The following is a 19,763-nucleotide window of genomic DNA, read 5'->3' as shown; positions in this document are numbered from 1 at the left end:
GGCAGCTGCGGTCTCCATCCGACAATCAGCAGGATTGGTCATGGATAATATGCTTACGGTGATGGTTCCGCATGCAGTCGATACTCTTTTGAATCGAACGAAAACTCAGCACTTGACGAGTGCGAGGTTGTCTGGGTACGAATTGACGCTTTTGGCAAGCCACATTCAGATAAAACGTTGTAATGTTCTGAACCCGGCAACTTTGTTACCAATTAGCACAGAGTCAGATGAAGTAGCAGAACATGACTGCTACTTGAGGACTGAAGAGGAAACAAAAGGTCGAGTGGACCTTAAAAACACCCCATTGGAAGATCCGGATGGTACTTTGTATGTGGATGGGTCATGCTTTAAGTTGCCGAATGGCGATGTGACTACTGCTTATGCTGTTGTAACATTGAATACTGTTGTTGAGACTGCAAGGTTGAATCAGAATTCTGCCCAAGCTGCGGAGCTGATTGCTCTTACTAGAGCATGTGTGTTAGCGAAAGGGAAACGTGTGAATGTGTTTACTGATAGCCAATACGCTTTTGGTGTTGCTCACAGCTTTGGACGATTGTGGAGAGAGAGAGGTTTCTTGACGTCGCACGGTACGAAGATACAGCATGGCCAGCTTGTGAATGATCTTTTGGATGCATTGACTTTGCCTACGCAAGTTGCGATTGTTAAATGTAGTGCGCATCGTAAGGTGACGGATGATGTTGGTCGTGGTAACGCGTTTGCGGACGAGACTGCTAAGGAGACTGCCCGGAACCTTAGCACTCGAATGTATGTGACGAGTTCGGTTAGGTGGCCTACAGAATCGAGTATGTGTGAGGACACTATCGAGAGTGTGAAAGCAATTCAGAATGAGGCCACCGAGACTGAAAAGACGAAGTGGAAAGAAAGTACGGGAAAGTTGGATGCGAATGGTTGTTGGATTGATTTGTCGGATCAGAAAAGATGGTTGTTGCCTGATGCGTATGTGCTGGCCGTTGTGACAATGGCGCATGGGTTAGCACATATTAGCGCGAAAGGTATTTGTAAGTTGCTGGCTCCTGTGTGGAAGAATGATGGTATTACAAAATGTGCTGAACGTTTGGTGAAGAATTGTATGGTGTGTATAATGTACAATCCTGGCAAAGGAACCCCAACTCCTCCTGGCAGTTTTGCTCCCCCTTCGTATCCCTTTGAGGTGATTCAATTGGACTTCATCCATATGGAGCGATGCAATAACCTGAAATACGTTTTAGTTGTGGTTTGCGCATTCTCCCGATGGATCGAGGCCTATCCCCTCAAAGACAATACTGCTTTGTCTACTGCGAAAATCCTACTGAAGGAATACTTTCCTCGGTATGGAATGCCTAGAGTCGTGTGGTCAGATAACGGAAGTGAGTTTGTTGGAAGTGTGATGAAGAGTGTGTGTAAGGGCCTTGGAATTAATCAAAAATTCCACAGCGCCAATCATCCCCAGTCAGCTGGATTGGTTGAAGGGTACAACGGCACCCTTAAACTAAAGCTAGCGATGATTCAGGCTACGACTGGCCTTTCGTGGCCTGACGCTTTACCTTTAGCATTACTGTCAACTAGGGCGACTGTACACTCCCGAGTAGGGCTTAGTCCCTATGAAATAGTGTTCGGCCGTCCTGCGAATGTGTGGGGGGTTCCTAGGCCAGGAATGTTTTCTGATCTTGAGTACCCAATGTTGATCGATTATCTACATGACTTGACTGCTAAACTGAGGTTAATTCACCAACAGGTTTACGACGCATTGCCGACGCAGACAGAGGGTCCAGGCCACCAGCTCCAGCCCGGAGACTGGGTGGTGACAAGGAATTTTTCACGCAAAAATAACCTGGACCCGAGGTTCACCGGACCCTATCAAGTGCTCCTGGCCACGAGGACTGCCGTTCGTCTCGAGGGACGTAAGAATTGGGTGCATGCTACGCACACCAAACGAGTCCCCATCCCCTTGCCGGCAGACCCGTGGGTAAGGAGAGGCATTGCGTCATCTGAAACAGAAACCTTGCCGGCGTTTGTGCCTTTTAGCGACGCACAGCTTGTTGAAGAATCCTCAGCGCAGCAGAAAGACATTGTCGAACAATTAGCATCAAAAGACTCAAGACCAGAACACTCAACTGATCAGCAGGACGCTGTCTCTTCAACGGATCCTTTGTTTGACGAGCAGACACGTCCTGGTAAAACTCGATACTTTTTGCGATCCCGCACTAAGGACAAATAAAAAGATCTTGCCTTGCCGTATTGACAACTGCATTATCCCGTTTTCCCGTGATCAGTTTTGAATTTTCGTATTACTGTAATTATTTTTGTATATATATATTGAACTTCATTCCTTGTATTTTTGCTTCCACAGCTGAGAGACTTTGTTTTTGCATATACACATATTGTGCATTAAAGGCCGTAGGGCCGCGCGCGTACTTCCTTCTGGATAGTAGGTCTTGACGCTAGGTTAAAGGCCGTCGGTTCCTGGGAACTCCTAGGGATTGACTATTGCTGCACAGAACGAAGTGCGTCAAGAAACGTTGCGGACGGTCGTAGGGAATGGCATTCTCGAAGCTGAATGATTTGGAGGGAGCTCAAGTCTACAGATTCAAGCTGCAGCAACTCAGTCGTACCAAATGTTTCATATTCCAACTGTTTGTATTGTTTTTGACTGCTTCTGCATTATTGGCGGGTGGGGTGTATTACACGATGTCTTACTTCTTACCTGCTACACCTACTCCTACTCCTTACCCTAATCTTACCTCTACTGCTTCTCCTCATTCCTTTCATATGTTACCGGAACACGAGCAGGCTAGACGTGTAGAATTCCGCAACAATTCCTTTATTCAGCTCCTCCATCAGCATCAGTTAGTGGTTAACACTACTAATTGTTGGGTGTGTGGGTTGATGCCACATACTACAGATAAGGGAATTCCAGATCTGGTGTTACCGTATGGTTCCCAAGGGTCAGCTCGAGCATTTCAAACAATGTTTCGAAGCGCACTGGGTTTCCACCCCATTCGAGAACCACGTTCCCCCTACTCTGGTCCTACCTCGTATCAAAAACCTTTGTCGATAGCAATAGAGGATTTAGATAGTGAGATCTATGATCCCTCGCTTATTCCCGAAGAAGAGGTACAAGCCTATAGAGTCCTAAGTAGAGGTGAATATAGTGTGTTCACTAGCGAAAAGCAGCTTAAAAGCTCGCCTCCGATATGGGTCGTACCCCACACTGGTAATTTTTGTCTTATGGGTCGTGGCCGAAGATCGCAAGCCCGACTTGGAGCAAGTGCTTGCACTGAAAATTACATTCTGCCGATGTCCTCGTCCCCTGTGTTTCTGGCTGCCAAGGGTACATACTTTATCTGTTATGATCGTGCATACACATGGTTGCCCGCTGACTTCATGGGCTCATGTTTCATTGCAAATCTGTTGCCTCCGACGTTTACTGTAGATGCCGATTATCATAAGACTAGAGTTGTACGAGGCGTAATTAGCGAAGAGGATACTGCCGGTCAAGAGGCAGGAGACTTTTTCAAGGGTTTCCTCCCGTTTTGGGGACCTATGGTCAATAGTAGGAACCTGAGACAGTTGACTCGGGTGGTAGAATCGACAGCTAATATTACTGCCAGTGCCCTTGGTAATATCACCACAGAACTTCAGGCGGAGAGACTTATGACGTTACAAAACCGTATGGTTTTAGATGTCATTTTAGCAGATCGAGGTGGGGTATGTAAGGTGATCCATTCGAGCTGCTGCATTTTCATCCCAGATAATGCTCCTACTGTCTATCAAGCCATCTCGAGGTTGCATAAGATCTCCGAATCCATACACGTGGATGTAGGGGATTGGACGCTACTTGGATGGTTTTGGGGCCTGATGTCGACTTGGGGTTGGAAAATTCTGATGATCATCGGAGTCGTTGTAGTGTTCCTGTTCACGTGTTGCCTTTGTGTGCAGTGTGGTCCTGCCTTATGTGGCCTTTGTGCTACAACGTGTATGAGACAACCACCTGTTACCAAGGGGACTCGGTTGGACAGAGCTATGCTACAGCAACATCTCGATGGTCTGATGAATATCGAATATGACTCCGACTAGTGCTTGCCTACATGAGGGCAAAAGGAGCGTCTGAGGTTTCGTGACAATTGTAAGTGGTGTTTTTCGACTCGCACGAATATGGTCGAGTCTGGTATCTATGAACCGCAAATGACGAGTTTAGTAAGTGCGCGCAGTTTCGCTGTGCTAACTTAAACCGTTCGTTTGTTATGTGGGTTTTTCATCTGTACCCACGGGTTCCATCTTAGATATGGCATCCATTTTGTCTCTTGCCCTCAAGTAGCCAGCGAACGGACGTTGTCCGCTTCGCGACCCTGGGACTCCCAAAATATCCGCGGAAGACACATGTTCTTTATGAGTGTCTTTATGACGAGGGGGTTGCTACTGTAAGGCGGATGGCGCCGTTCGAGGCTCATCTTGCCGCACGGACTTATTGTCTCAGCCGTGCATCTCATTAGGCACGTCCCTTTGATGCCTGTATCTCGTGTTTCCCGTTACCTCCCCTTTGACACCCTTTCCGATCTCCCCACTGTCTCCGTCTTCCTCTACACCTGTCCTTGTTCCTATTTCGATCTGTTTTACTGCTGATTGGAATTTGCTAATGGTGGGAAGATGGGTTTTTACAGTTGGGAACCGCCAAATGCTTCCGCGCTTATGTTCCGGACCTCATGTGTTTCAAAGTGACCAAAGCGACCCCTCTGGGGGATAATGGTGGGAACCGGGTTGTAAACTTTTGTGTTCAATGTTATCCTATGGGTAAAAACTGTATAAAAGGAGCGATCCACAGAACCAATTTGAAGCAGTCTCCCCAAGTTGCACGTGGTGTACTTGTCGTGATCTCTGTGTTCCCTGCAGCAAATAAACCTTGAATCTTTGACGTCGAAGGAAGTGTCCCGTGTCTCTGTGATTCGTACGCCGGAGCAGGTTACCCACGAAGGTTTCAGGTGTTGTGCCCTGGCACCGCTGGGTCTTAAAGAACCCAGTCCTTCAGTAGTGTATTTCTCACAAAAAGGTACATCGAAAAGATGTGATATAATTTGGTATGCTACTTATTGTAAAGTTACCTCTGCCAAAATAAGTTACTTCAGTTTTAAGAATGTTTAGCCACTCCCTTTAATCAAATTTAGTCTGCACAATCATTTCCACTTTTAAGTGGCTCCCATTCACAGTTATAACTATAAGCATCATACATAATGCGTTATGGAGAATTTACAATTTTAATGCATACCAAAGATAATAGTTTAAAAAAAATCTGGCCACCTGCCATTTTTTCACGGTTTACTTAGCTTAGAAAACTCGTGTTACTTTTAGAGGTTGTGCTGAGCCCACCAGAGGCACGGTAATCGGATTACATCTATGAGTATTTAAAGAGGGTTTATGATTTTTGTTTAAATTACAAATGCGTTTTGATTTACGTGCTGGGGAATCATCAGTCGCTGCAACGCAGCACATGGTTTGTGAACACGTTTTTCTATGTTAAGTGGTTGTAGTTTGCCATCTTGGTTCCTGAATGTGCATGCAGTTAGATCATGCTGTGGTGCAGGAACAGAGAGCATGTTCTATCCCAAATGAGGGAATGGTTCAGAAGACGTTGTTTGTTTAGGCATAACAAATCAACATTACTATTTGTATAAGGTTTAAAAGGACACAAGAAGGCAAGAGAGAGAAGAGAGTTTTGTGAAAATGAGGTGCAGAGAACTCATGACCAAGGCTCGTGAATTGTACTCCTGGGTTGTGGAAAGTGTTATTGCTTTTAGGTTTGTTATTATTTACATAATACACGAACAATTACCTATTTGGGGTGTTGGGAAGGCTCCCCAGGATGAAAGGCTTCAGCTTGAGATGAGAGAAGAATGACGGAACAGACTCACAAGAGAAACGAGCATTGGCAACATCAACAGGTTGAGCCTTTGGGACCTAGTAGCTTTGCCAATACTTATATAGTTGAACAGCATCAGCAAAAAGCAATGTTTTCTGCTGGTGCTGTTAAACAGCGGTCCCAAAAAAATATGGGCAATTATACGGCCACTGTTGGTGGTTACGTCATTCTGTGGTTGCCCAAATAAATCATCCCCATGCGAGTGCCTACAGAATGACATTGGGCCATTTTCTTTTATGATTTATTGGCCAATCTGAAATGGCGGGTGCTACTTAAATCTGTCAATTAAAAAAAATGACATTTCAAGTGCATGAAAGTGCTTTTGTGGATGCAAAGGAACCGGGCGGGAGGCAATATGGAAGTTCAGAGGCAACACGGAGGGTGTAGCTGGAGCGACCAACACCAATAGTATGGATGGATATGAAATGGCTTGTCATTGTATAGTATGACCTTTCATTGTGTAGTATGATATGGCACTACATGGCATGTCACGCAGTGCTTAATTAGTAGAAAATTAAGTGCCAGTGCCCTCATCTGGAGGCTACAGCAGCCTACGCCACCAATTGCTCCCGCAAGCGCTACCAATGACAGCACCAAACCAGTTACTAACCATCACACTTTTACAAGTGTGACAATTCAGACTATTCATTGCCCTAAAGCTATAAGATTAGCATGAGCGGCAGGTAATAGTCATTTTCATTGTATATTGAATTAGTAAAAAAACTGCTGTTGTGCTCACTCTAAATCAGACACACTGCGCCACCATGTGGCAGACTATCATAAGTGCTGGTGCTGCCAATTAAGTGATGGTGCCAAGCACTGGAAACCACAGGCTCAAATTAATCAGTCATGGCATGTCACTGTATAGCATGATATGGTAAAGTGTGGTAGGTATGTCCTATTATTGTATAGTATGGTAGAAGCCATGTTAACTGTATATCTCTAAAATTACATTTATGTTCCCTGAAACCAGGTTTAGCGAGGGCAGTTCCAAGGGCATCACAGGTAAGCCAGAGGAAAATGATGCCTGTGCCCTATTGCTATGTATCCCTTCGGTAGCCAGTAAGCATTGTGTAATAGTTAATTCCCCGCATATTACTCTTGATATTAGATTTTTTTTTAAACAAGCAGATGTATCATGAAAGACAATATTTTAATTCTACACAAAAGCTGACGCTATTTTGAGTTACAAATGTCTGCAAATCCAAATGGATGGCTAAATAAATGTCCACATGAAGACCTGCATTCTATTTATGCAAGAGCAATGATATCAAATTCCCTCCTAATGGCTGCATCAATCCATTCAGGCGGCTTTTGGCAGAACCTAGCTGTAGGGCCCTCTGCTTTCCCCTCTCCCGCTTCCTATTACATACTTATTGACTTTGTGCAAGCAAGGACAGGTAAAAAGTTCTCATCTGATTCTTAAAGATGAAGAGGTGGTAATAGGGTCATAGGAACCCAGGCCTGGACGAGAACGTAGATAATGTGTCTTAAGGGTTAAATGAGCTAGATAGATGCCACACACCTTGTGCAAAGAAGCAGTGGAGTGCTCTCACAGAGAATGATTATTATTGCTGCAGAAGCCTCTCTAACACACATAAAGCAGGATAATGATGGGATCTGGTTAAAGTAAGGAATCAAACTAATTGAGATAAATGGCATGCCATTTCACCCTTATTTGCCAAATAAAGACTCTTGTGCCTTGGGTGTGTTTACGGCGGGAGTCTTGCACGCCCATTAAAGAGATATTCCATTGAGCTGGCTAAGCTGTTAAAGCAGAGGAGTGACTGAGGGACATGGCACTGTGGCGAGAGCAGCAGACTTTGGAACTTGGGAGCCAAGTTAGAGTCCCAGCGTCGGCTCAACATCATGTGATCCTGGGCACATCACTTATTCTCCACATGCCTAATAAACAAATCTGACTTTGTGTAATGTTACCTGTGCTCACAGAAAGTACTGCATTACCCTTGGACAGAGTTTCTTCAATATATTTAAAAAAACAGAAGCAAACAAGAGAGTGTGGTACAGGAGGAGGTCGGGAGCGCAGAAGTATGGGCTAGACACTAACTTCAAGTGTGTAGAATTGCACAGAAGTACACTGTTCTAGATAGCGACATGGCGGGGGGTAGAGAAGCATACAAGTGAGACAGAGCTGGATAAAACTGGAACTTTCATGGAGTGCTTCAGGAAAAAAGTAACAAGCAACCGGACAAGAGGGAATGCAACAGGCAACTGGGCAGGAGGGAGAAAAAATATCACCTTACTATGAGCGTGACCAACAGAAGGACCCCTATAAAGAAATTAATCAGTACGTGGGCCATGCTCCACTGAAGGCAAGAAGGCCCACGAAAAGAAAGTGAAACCAGATGCAATGACCAATGAGAAACCAGGAAATTAGAGTGATGAAAACAACCAATGATAATGGGCAGGCTAAAAGCCCCTTTTTAGAGGTTTTATTAAAAGAAACAGATCATCTCAATTGACAGTGCATGCACTATATCAAGCGAGACCTCAAAAGTACGGCTTGGAATGCGAGTACTTGAAGGCACTGGCGTAACGAAACTCGAGCGGACCTCCCTGCAAGGCACGTTGAGGGGCCCGCTACGGGATCAATCAGGAGCTCTGCAGCCAGAGTGCTGTGCTGATGGGGCCCCCTGGAGCTTAGGGGACCTCCTGCACCGCAGGGGTTGCGGGGGCCTGTGTTATGCCCCTGCTTGAAGGACACAGTAAGGAGTCCAAGCTCCAGTAGAGGGACAAACACAAGAAGATGATGAAGTCACTCAAAAACTGGTTAATAATAAGCAAGCAAATGAGTGACAATAAAGCCAACAAAAGGTAAGCAATTGAAGGATCTAAAGCCTACTGTCTGCTAACAATACATCTTGTAACAAACTGCACATGCTAGCAGGTGAGATCAAAGATGGTAGTATCCTAAAAATAAGCAGTGGAAGGCCATACGTCAGCCAGTCAAGAGGATGGTAAAGAAGCTATGCTCCAGGGGAGGGACAAACACAAGACAGACAAAGAAAGCAATGAAATAAGAAGACAGTGCGAGTGACAATAATGCCAACCAATGGTAAGTAATAGGCGGGCTCTAATCCCATATATATGTTTTTGGAAAGCCCACCAAAGGTCTTTCACAACAGTTTGAGCTGTCTTTCAGGCTCGAACTACAGATGGTTTCAGATAGAAAGTAAGAGCTGCCTGATAGAAAGCAAGCCTGAATGATATTCAGTGAGTTGAACCAACTGCTAATCAGTGGCAGAGTCTGATAGAGAACAGAACTTTCGATCACCGCTTCACTCCTTTATGAGGCACACATGGCTTTGGCCATGTTCTTAACCATGCATTGGACCAGGCAGGTCCTGGAGATGGACACAATGGCTCGAGATGACCAAGAGCATTGCTCGGAAACTGCTATAACGCACAACTACCACAAGTGAAAGGGCAAGAGAGTCACCAAGATAGTATGCTCAGGCCCTGAGGTAGCATATTTTGACAATGTATATGGTGGGGTGGCTCACAAACTACAATGGTCATTGGGCGTAGGGTGCACTTTTGGTACTGGGTGGAAAAATACATTTTAGTCATGATGTGCGCCATCAATCCTGGGGTGAAAACTCATACAACCCTGACCCCCCGTTTAGGCCAGGGTCCTTTGCATTGCAGCAGATGAAGCTGGGGTTGCCCAATGAATCTGAAAGGGCACCACAACATACACTCTTTGATCACGTTTAACTCCCCCCTCATATTGCAACCCATCTTTTCCTGTGTTTCCTCATCTACTGCCTAGTGTCGTTCAGATATTCCGGTCATCTTACACTCTTTAACTTTCCGTCTGAACCCCCTTCTATACGTGATAGTCTGCGCCTTGTCTTGCCTTCCTTTGCTTTTCCATTTTTTCTCCCCTTCCTGTTCTTCTCCTCAGCCTACCCAGATCAGAGTGAGCGGGAACTAACTGGAATCAATTTCCACTATTTTACTTTCCCTATATTCCACTTGTTAACAGTTCCAAGAATGGTTCTTGTGCAATGAAAGGATGGCTGTTTTCATTGCACTTCTCATGCTGTCCTTGAAGAAGTTTGTGAGGCATCTAAACAATAATATGTTGCAACCAACCCCCTACCTCTCAACATCCGCCTAGCCAAACTGCCCCTCAAGCTGGTCAGCACACTTCAACCTCTGCCTGAGACTCCCTTCCTACTGCTGTTTTTTTGTCTCTATCCTTTCCCCTATATTTTCCACATTGCTTCCAATCAGCTCAGTGTTAGCGCTACATAAAAGCCATTTTTTGAAGCAGGGACGTCACCATACAATAGGTAAGTTGTAGAAAAGCGGATGCATGCGGTGCAATAAATAATGGACTCCACGAAGAAAAGAGAACGATGCTGACAGGTGGAGAGCCATCAAGCAGCTGTCAGTCATCCTAACGGCAAAAGCCTCATAGAGAATGCCAAGTGGTGCATGTGCTTTCTAACAAGAACAGCAGAGTGTGGTAAATCAAAATTAAAAGTACAATAAATAAATAAATAGATACACATTATTTTTTTTGTTGAAGATTTGTACTTGTAAATATCATAAATGACCTTTTACAACGCAGCTGCAGTCAGCAGCATTACAGTGTCATCACAACTCGTCAGAAGAGGATAGCAGGTTGCAAATATAGGCTTGAATGTGGCCTTGTTACTGACACAAAGATCGCTCAAACAGAAAAACACTTTTGCCTGGAGCTCCAAACATCCCAGAATGGAGCTGACCCAACGGTCCTCTTTCCACTCCTCTCTCCCTTCAATTCTACATTTCCACCTTAACCCCTTACCTCTCTTTTCTGCTTCCACCCTGTTGCCCGTTCCCCGACTCCCTCTGCATATCCTCCCCACCCCCTTGTGCCCTCTCATCCCCCATTTGGCTCTTCCCTCTCTCGCCCACTTTCACCATTTTTTCCATTCGCTGCTCCTTTCTCGTCTCCCTGGCCCCACCGCCCTTCGATGTGAAAGTCCCCCCCCCCCCCCCCCCCCCGCCCCCCGTCCCCTCCTCGCTCACCCTCATCTCCACCTTGGTGCTTACTTTCCCTTTTCTTCCAATCCTTCTCTCATTCACTTGCAGTCTCCCCACCTCTCTCCCCCTAAGTTACTCCTCACTCTCTCCACCCTATTTTCCTTCTAGCAGTCTCATTCCCGTTGTCTCTCTCCTGCAGAACACTCCATGTCTCCCCACCCCCCTTGCTTCCTCTCACGGCGCTTCAGGCACCTTCCCCGAGTACTCACCCAGTCCAGAGACGTGTCCGGCCTTCACGCTCTTCTTGATCCGGCTCAGCACGGTTTGGTCGCTCTCCAGAGTCTGCAAGAGAAGCACAGGGCGGGTGAGTGTCAAAGAGCCGCTTGGCAGCGCCCGCGCACGGACTCTGAAGCCGTGCCAGCTTCGGCGGCTCCCCCTGGGCCATTCATACACTTCGGGCCTCAGAGACCGTGCCAGCTAGAAGCCAGGCCTCCAGTACACCAGTAAGAGCCCAGGCATGGCCAGGCTAATCGCCTCGAGGTGGGCACAAGCGCCGGAAGTCTCCTCCACATTATGACATCACTCCAGACCTCTAGTACACCAGTAAGAGCCCAGGCATGGCCAGGCTAATCGCCCCGAGGTGGGCCCAAGCGCCGGAAGTCTCCTCCACATTATGACATCACTCCAGACCTCAAGTAAACCAGTAAGAGCCCAGGCAGGCATGGCCAGGCTAATCGCCTCGAGGAGGGCCAAAGCGCCGGAAGTCACCTCCACATTATGACATCACTCCCGAACTTTCAACTCTGGGAGGGACATGGGTTGCAACCTGCACACGTATTATTATGACGCATTTTATTTTTCCTGAAGCTACTGTGCCGATTAAAAATGCTCGCAGTTTTGACAAGCATTGGCAAAGCCAATAGTTTTCGCCTATGCGAGATCTATTGGCTTTCTCAGTGCTTCTTTAGCCATGTTGTACAATAGTGCAGCGGATGTGCCACTTGGCTGAAAATAAAACAAAATAAATGGTCAATGATGACATCATCATAGCGTTTTTTGTTGGGTTTTTTTTTTACTTTCAGGCACGTTGTGTGCCACTTGGCTAAAAAAAAAAAAAAAAAATGCATTATGCTCAACCTGAATGGAGGAATGGGTAGGAGTGGGGTTCCAGTGTCGACACTGTCTCAACATCCTGTGATTCTGGGCAAACCACAGAACTTCCCCTGGATAAAAAAAATGACTGAACATTTGTAATGTGACTGCAGCTTATGCAAAGCTCCCCGATAGCTTCTGCATGGGTCGAGTTTGTACTATGTAAAAATGAAAAAACAAAATTAAAAAGAAATAGCACCTCAATTACAGCAGGAGCACAGGACGGTAGGATAAAGTTTCATCCATCAGTACTTGGTCCATGAACCACACATAGACAAGGAAGTGACATTTCACACAGGCTGCCCAATTAGAAGGCAGCAAAGAAGAGTGAAAATGATGCCAACGAATGGTAGGTAAGAGGCAGGCTAAAAGCATTTTATTTTTATTTTTTTGTTTCTTTTTAGGTCTCGCCTGTCGATGCGCATGCGCATCGAGCAGGCGAGACTATAGGGGCTCATCGACTCTTTATCTAACTTGCAAGGAATCGTGGCGATTCCTTGCAGTGCCCGTGACTTTTAAGGTCAATGCGCATGCGCATTGAGCTTATGCGCATGCGCATTGACCTTAAAAGCGCGTGCGCGTGCACGTCCGTCTTTGTTTACCCGCTCCGCCCCCTCCCGCCGTGTCGCATTTCTCCTCCCCCTCCCCTCTCTTCCTTCCGTCGGCTCCCCTTTTTCCACTCCCCTCCCCTTATGGAGCTGCGCTGCTCTCTTGTGACGCTTTGGATGCATTGTGGATCTATGGCTGCGTTTACTGCGGCAGCTCCCCCACCTGCAATACTGCGTGAAACTGCTCTGGGGACCTTTATTTTTACTAGGGGTGCATGACAGCCATTTTGTTTATTTAACGTCTTGGATGTCCCCGGACTGAACATGGGAGTTGGCCGATCAGCCTTGTAGCAGTGCTCTTTGAAGATCCTGGTTGACGAGACGGGAGCAGTGTCCTCCATCTGGGTTTTGTTTCTCAGGAGTGTGGCACTTCCCTTCTCTCCCGCCCCCCACCCGACTTGAAATTTCATTCGGCCCGCTTCCCTCCCACTCGCTCACTTCCCTTCTCTCCCGCCCCCCACCCGACTTGAAATTTCATTCGGCCCGCTTCCCTCCCACTCGCTCACTTCCCTTCTCTCCCGCCCCCCACCCGACTTGTTGTCTCTGTGGTCCTTTGGTTAGGCGACTCCTGTGCCACTAAAACATCTGATGAATGCTCTTCGTATAGTAGGTTCCCACCGGGTGGATATACGGCTACATGTACCCATATTCCGGGTTGTTTTACAAGGGATAGGTCCTGCCCCGTGCGCCTCGTTGCGCAGAGCGACCGACGGCTGGTACATGGGCTCAAAATAATTATGACAGTATTTTAGACATCTTTTTAATTATAAGCACATAGTTCAATGTACTGTTTGTTCAAACACGTTCGAAGGGCGTCCAAATATTTTTTTCTTAACCTATCATATGCACATTCCCACACCGGCTGCCAGCAGACTCGCTTCAAGTGGGGTGTGTGGTTGCAAAGTAGGCTTAGTTTAAATAAAACGCAGCGTCCATAGACTGCCTTGTATATTTCGGATTTCCTAGTGTGCGCTACGGGAAGGAAAACTAAACCTCACTACGAGAAATACATTCTTTACGACCACAAAACCCATGAAGACGATCTGCTTCACAGGGCCGATTTACAAGGAGCGTGTGTTTTTAAGATCACTGCATATGAGCCATCGCTAGAATTAGACACCGAAAAAGAAACTCTTGAATTAGTGTTTGAGACCTAACTTTTGCAGTTACCCAGGGCTTCTTTGCTTGCGTGTTCCTCCGAGCAGGTACTTACTTATCGGGGCCTTCAGCCAACCCCCTGCCCCCTCCCCTTCCCGCCGTGTCGCATTTCTCCTCCCCCCTCCCCTCTCTTCCCTCCAGCTTGTTTTTTGATTATTTGACCCGCTCCGCCCCCTCCCCTTCCCGCCGTGTCGCATTTCTCCTCCCCCCCTCTCCTCTCTTACCTCCGGCTTCTTTTTTTTTCTTAACCTATCATATGCACATTCCCACACCGGCTGCCAGCAGACTCGCTTCAACTGGGGTGTGTGGTTGCAAAGTAGGCTCGCTCACTTCCCTTCTCTCCCGCCCCCCACCCGACTTGAAATTTCATTCGGCCCGCTTCCCTCCCATTCGCTCACTTCCCTTCTCTCCCGCCCCCCACCCGACTTGTTGTCTCTGTGGTCCTTTGGTTAGGCGACTCCTGTGCCACTAAAACATCTGATGAATGCTCTTCGTATAGTAGGTTCCCACCGGGTGGATATACGGCTACATGTACCCATATTCCGGGTTGTTTTACAAGGGATAGGTCCTGCCCCGTGCGCCTCGTTGCGCAGAGCGACCGACGGCTGGTACATGGGCTCAAAATAATTATGACAGTATTTTAGACATCTTTTTAATTATAAACACATAGTTCAATGTACTGTTTGTTCAAACACGTTCGAAGGGCGTCCAAATATTTTTTTCTTAACCTATCATATGCACATTCCCACACCGGCTGCCAGCAGACTCGCTTCAACTGGGGTGTGTGGTTGCAAAGTAGGCTTAGTTTAAATAAAACGCAGCGTCCATAGACTGCCTTGTATATTTCGGATTTCCTAGTGTGCGCTACGGGAAGGAAAACTAAACCTCACTACGAGAAATACATTCTTTAACACCTCACCCTCACTAACTCTCAATCCCACAATCACCCTTCCCCTCACTCACCCTCAATACCTCACCCTCACTAACACTAAAACACTCAATCACCCTCACTCTTACTCTCACTCACACTCTACACCTCAGCCTCACGCTCAATGACACACCCTCAACACCTCACCCTCACCCCCTCAACACCTCACCCCCTCAACCTCACTCGCCCTCACCCTCAAACACTCACCCTCAACACCTCACACCCTCACCCTCAAATCCTCACCCTCAACACCTCAACCTCACTCACTCTCAACACCTCACCCTCACTCACTCACCCTCAACACCTCACCCTCAACACCTCACCCTCAACACCTCACCCTCAACACCTCACCCTCAACACCTCACCCTCAACGCCTCACCCTCAACACCTCACCCTCACTCACTCTGACTCACCCTCACTCACCCTCACTCACAATCACTCACACTCAGTCACCCTCACTCACCCTCGACCCCTCACTCACCCTCACTCATCCTCACTCATCCTCAACACCTCACCCTCACCCTCATCCACCCTCAACCCCTCACCCTAACTCACAATAACACTCTCTCACCCTCACCCTCACCCTCAACACCTCACTCACCCTCAACTCCTCACTCACCCCCACCCTCACTCACCCTCAACACCTCACCCTCACACAGTGCAATAGGTCTCGCAGGATTTTTAGTTAAAGCTTTTACATTTGCTTATTGCTTTTTTGATTTGTAATTCTTTTGCATTGCCTACAAAAAAATAAAATGCAAAAGATTTACAATAAAAAACCTATAAACAATTCTAAAAGCACTAACTCTAATGCTGCGAGACCTATTGCATTTCTAATGCTTGTTTAAATATAACAGATCGTCTCCAAGCAATAGCACAGCGTACTGCCTGCATGCAAGAACTAAAAATGTAATCCTCCATTAGAACAATACATTTCTTTATTTCATGGGTCTCATAAGTAATAGTAAGTGCACAGTATGGAGAGAAAATCATTTCTCACCTTCATTCCCCTAGAAAAACATTTCTCACCTCCATTCCCCTAGAAGTGCACCCCACCTAGACTACCAAGATCACTACTTCAAGTATGCACTCAAGCACTGCCTTAAATAAAAATATAGAAGTGCAGGCACTCACTCTTTAGAGTACCTGTTTGATCCTGAGAAGTGCTGGTACTCTCCAATTAAATGTACTGCCGGAGTGCTGATAAGTACAGGTACTCTCCCTTTCAAATTTAAGAAGTGCAGGTACTTAGCACCGGGATGTACCTGCCCATTTAAAGCACTGAACTCAAGACCTTGTCTCGTTGCGGGAGTCCCTAACTGATTCCTCCCCCCTCCCAGCCGCCATGATGTAGTAGTGCAGTTGTCTCTTTGAACTTTATGACACCTTGTAAACTACGTCTGACTGTAGCTGAGCTGTAAACTGCTCCACCTATATTTTTGTAAACATGTCCTAGAACCTGCATATGGTGACAAGCAATGCCCAGATTTCTGCAAAGCATACAACTACCTCTCTGGGTCAAGGTTCACCCTATATAAATATCCGCCACACCTTGGACTTGGATAATACACCGTGTACTGGGAGGCACACCTAGAGCAATGCACCATCTACTGTCAAACACTACTAGGTAGGAGGACCAGATTTTGAAAAGCAAAAACAGGAATATTCCACAAACATAGAAGAAAGACTACAATTTTGCATCAACTGAGGGCATTGAACGACTTAGTGTCTGTGTTTTCTATCTATTGGAGCGCTGTCAATGAAGTAAATTTAGAGCAACTTTTACACACGGTATAAACTCTGGTATTTTAACTGCTTTCTGGTAATTGAACTTCTTTCTGATAAAGGTTGCTAAGTAATTCTACACTGGAACACATGACACCTTTCCTACTTCCGTGCCAGACTAGCTAAAATTAGCCAGGACAGATGGTGAAAAGGTGTGCCTGTCTCAGCAAATCCTGGGAGACACGCCTAGTGTAAAGCTTAAGAAATACACCATATCCTGAGAGACACACGTAATGTTCTGCCAAATGTGACTACCACCAGTTTCAATGCTGAAGATCACATGGAGGAAACCTCAAACTTGCAAAACAAGTCATGGTATCCAGAAACCACAGACAAACACCCATACAAAGAGACTGACCGCAGTCTGGAAATCTAGGCCGGAAAACACAGGCCAAGTCAGAAACCACAGAAGGGCCACAACGGCCGTGCATCAGAGGAGCGTGGGAGAAGTCAATACAATGAATTGTCTTCCTGCACTGCCCAGCACACAGACGTTGTGGATACTCCTACCCACACCTTCTAGAAGTAAAACATTGTCACATCTTCAGGAGACTTCCAAAACGTGCTTAGATGTCACCATCCGCAGGCAGCTAGAAGTTAAACGTTGAGACTTCAGACGTTGTGCTTGAAACAAGTGTGAACTTATACAGCTTGAAGTTCGCTGCAGTGTATAAGTTACAATGCCGACATACTACAATTTGTGTTGACTAGATTTGTTTACACGCTGTTATCCAAGTAGTAATAACGGTCACAACGATTAAATCTAAAGATCAGGGATCTGCGGAGTTGCGTTTTTTTCTAATAAGCTTTGCAAAGTTGTGTGGAAAAATGTGCCACTTCATGAGGTTTTAAGCTTTCCCTGCAGGAAAAGCATGACTCTTGAAACAATTTACATGACAAAAAGTAGACTTGAAGAGAAAAGAAAAATCTGCATACAATTGCCACTGTGCACAGAAAAATCATGCCTAATGTAAATTTGCTAAGAAAAGATTTGCATACGCTTTCCATCTTGGCTGGGTCTGACTAGCTTGACAATTATTACCTCGGGTAAGGAAAATGATCTTAAACTGTGGTTAACATGATCTCACAGTGTGCAACATAACACAGACTCCTGCAAACATTCGGCGGTGTTAACAAAAACATGTGCACACTCCTATTGCGCGCCTAGACACTTGTGTCCTATTAATACGGCTTTGTGGGTTATGCATTGTAGCTGAAAGTTACTGAACGTCATCATTCACCACCACCCAGGATGCAAGTGCAGAGCAGTGCATTAGTATTAATATTATTTTTTAATTAAATTAGCTGCGCCCATACCTTTAACTGCACCAGGCAGTCAAATACTGCCGAACAATATTTGATACAATTCTATATTATGTATACCCTTCGGTGCAAGTGCTGTATATTTCACTCGTGTATACAGCACAAGAACAGGCTATCCGCGCACGTCACCAAAGAGAGAGAGCACATAATTGTGATCTAAAACCCCCCATAAAGCAAGCAGCAACGGCCACCATTGTAATCTCGGGACCACTTCAGACTCGGTGTGTTTGCTTTGGCAATGCGTGATCGCCTGCGGACGCCTATGGAGTACTTGGCGTTGTTTTGCAATGAGTCACTGCTGCCTCTACCTCCTCTGAGGGGGTGCCCTCCAATCTCTCACCTCTGGAGCAGTGCTCGCCTCCCCCCGTTGGGGGTGAGGGGAGCGGTGTGTGAGGCGGTGCAGGGGGAGCCTGCGGTTTATCATCAATAACATGCATTATTCTTCAACCGGGCGATGATGTGACTCCTGCTTTCTCGGGTCTTTCATACTCGGAGGCTTTTGAGAAGGTGGCATCGGCTGAGGGGGCGCACCGTCACAGGTGCACAGCCGTGCCCACTACGCCCGAGAGGTGGGCGAGACAACTAGTTAACAAGGAGAGCCGAGCCAATGCCGGATCTGGTATTAGGAGTCCGTGTACGAGCCGAGCCCTGGTAATAATTGTCCTGTCAATATATTAAATATCTTCAAAATTGAAAAAAAGTGTGCTTCTTTAACACGCGGAAGAAAGCGCTTGACACATCAGATTATTATTAAAAGCGCTATTTTTTAAACATGACGTGGCAACGTGGCAGCATTTCTGCTCCCCGGCCTTGCTGACAATGTCATTAGGGAATTAAGAGGCAGGTCAGCTGTATTTACCCAGTGTATGCCCTTGTTTTTTTTCTAGACAGAGCAATACTATAGCCCGTTAAATCATTTGTACTTCGCACATTTTACACACACGCACTTAAAGGCGTTGTCGTGTTAATTAAGATAAAGGAGGTCGGTGATACGAAATATTTGCCTAGGATCACACACTTTGATCAAACAGGGAAGCAGGGACTGAACCTACGTTTTCTGCTTTCCTATTATACAAATCAGTCACTAGAGTGGTAACTATTTTAAAATTAAATGTGTATGTATGCGTTGCTACTAATTCTTGGCGCATGAGAGGCGAGTGTGGCGGAAGGCAGAAGTCTCAGGAAAGCTCGGCTCGTTTTGGTGTTCGGAGATCCAAAAGTACCTCAAGCTGAGCCAGGCATGATGGCATCTCCTCGAGCATTCAGTGGCTTGCCCACCTCTAAACACGACATATATGCACGTTACATACATGGACACTTGGCATTCATCAGGTGAGCACACCTGATGAGCGCACATCAGACAGGCCCCTCTGTGTGTGTGTGCTTTTGAGACAGGAGTCCCCAGGCGAGGGCCGCACTCTCTCAGAGGCTCCAGTGTTGCACAGCGGCTTGTTAGGCCCAGTGCGCCTTGAGGGCAACCTAGCCTGGAAGCAGCCGGCGCCCGAACCTCTTTCGTGCCAGTGCACCACAGCGTGACAGAAATACAGACGCAGCTTCACGTCGAGCACCGCTGGAGCCAATCAAAGGGAAGTCGCTGCGTTTGATTTGATTGGCTCCTGCGTACTGCACGGGTATCCTTGGTAACCCCGAGGTGGTAACTCGGAAGCCATTGGTATGCAAGCCTTGTTGGCTAACTTGGCCACGATGTGAAACGAGAGAAGTCCCAAGGCTCAGCTCACCAAAACCTCTGAAAAGTAAAGTGCTGTAACTTGAAAGACGTGAATACTGACTCACCTTGTTTTAAATATAAACCCTTCATGTCTTCGCATGCCCTCAGGAAATTAGATAAACATTTGTACAAGTGTATGTATGGGATTGGTAGAGACAATGTATCATA

General features: G+C 46.4%; 1 protein-coding gene across 2 annotated transcripts in view; it reads right to left on the bottom strand.

Moving 5' to 3' along the window:
- The window catches only part of ASAP3 (ArfGAP with SH3 domain, ankyrin repeat and PH domain 3), a 398,324-nt gene that overhangs the window by 345,007 nt on the left and 33,554 nt on the right, over window positions 1–19,763 (bottom strand). For both annotated transcript variants that reach the window (XM_086957571.1, XM_086957572.1), the window contains one exon: window positions 11,182–11,254. In XM_086957571.1, the coding sequence (XP_086813697.1) occupies window positions 11,182–11,254 (73 nt within the window). The remainder of the gene's footprint in view (window positions 1–11,181; window positions 11,255–19,763) is intronic.

Source organism: Lissotriton vulgaris, chromosome 2_1, assembly GCF_964263255.1.
Source record: "Lissotriton vulgaris chromosome 2_1, aLisVul1.2, whole genome shotgun sequence".
Lineage (NCBI taxonomy): Eukaryota > Metazoa > Chordata > Amphibia > Caudata > Salamandridae > Lissotriton > Lissotriton vulgaris.
The sequence above is the reverse complement of the archived record's forward strand: the minus strand, read 5'-3'. Positions and strand labels throughout refer to the sequence as shown.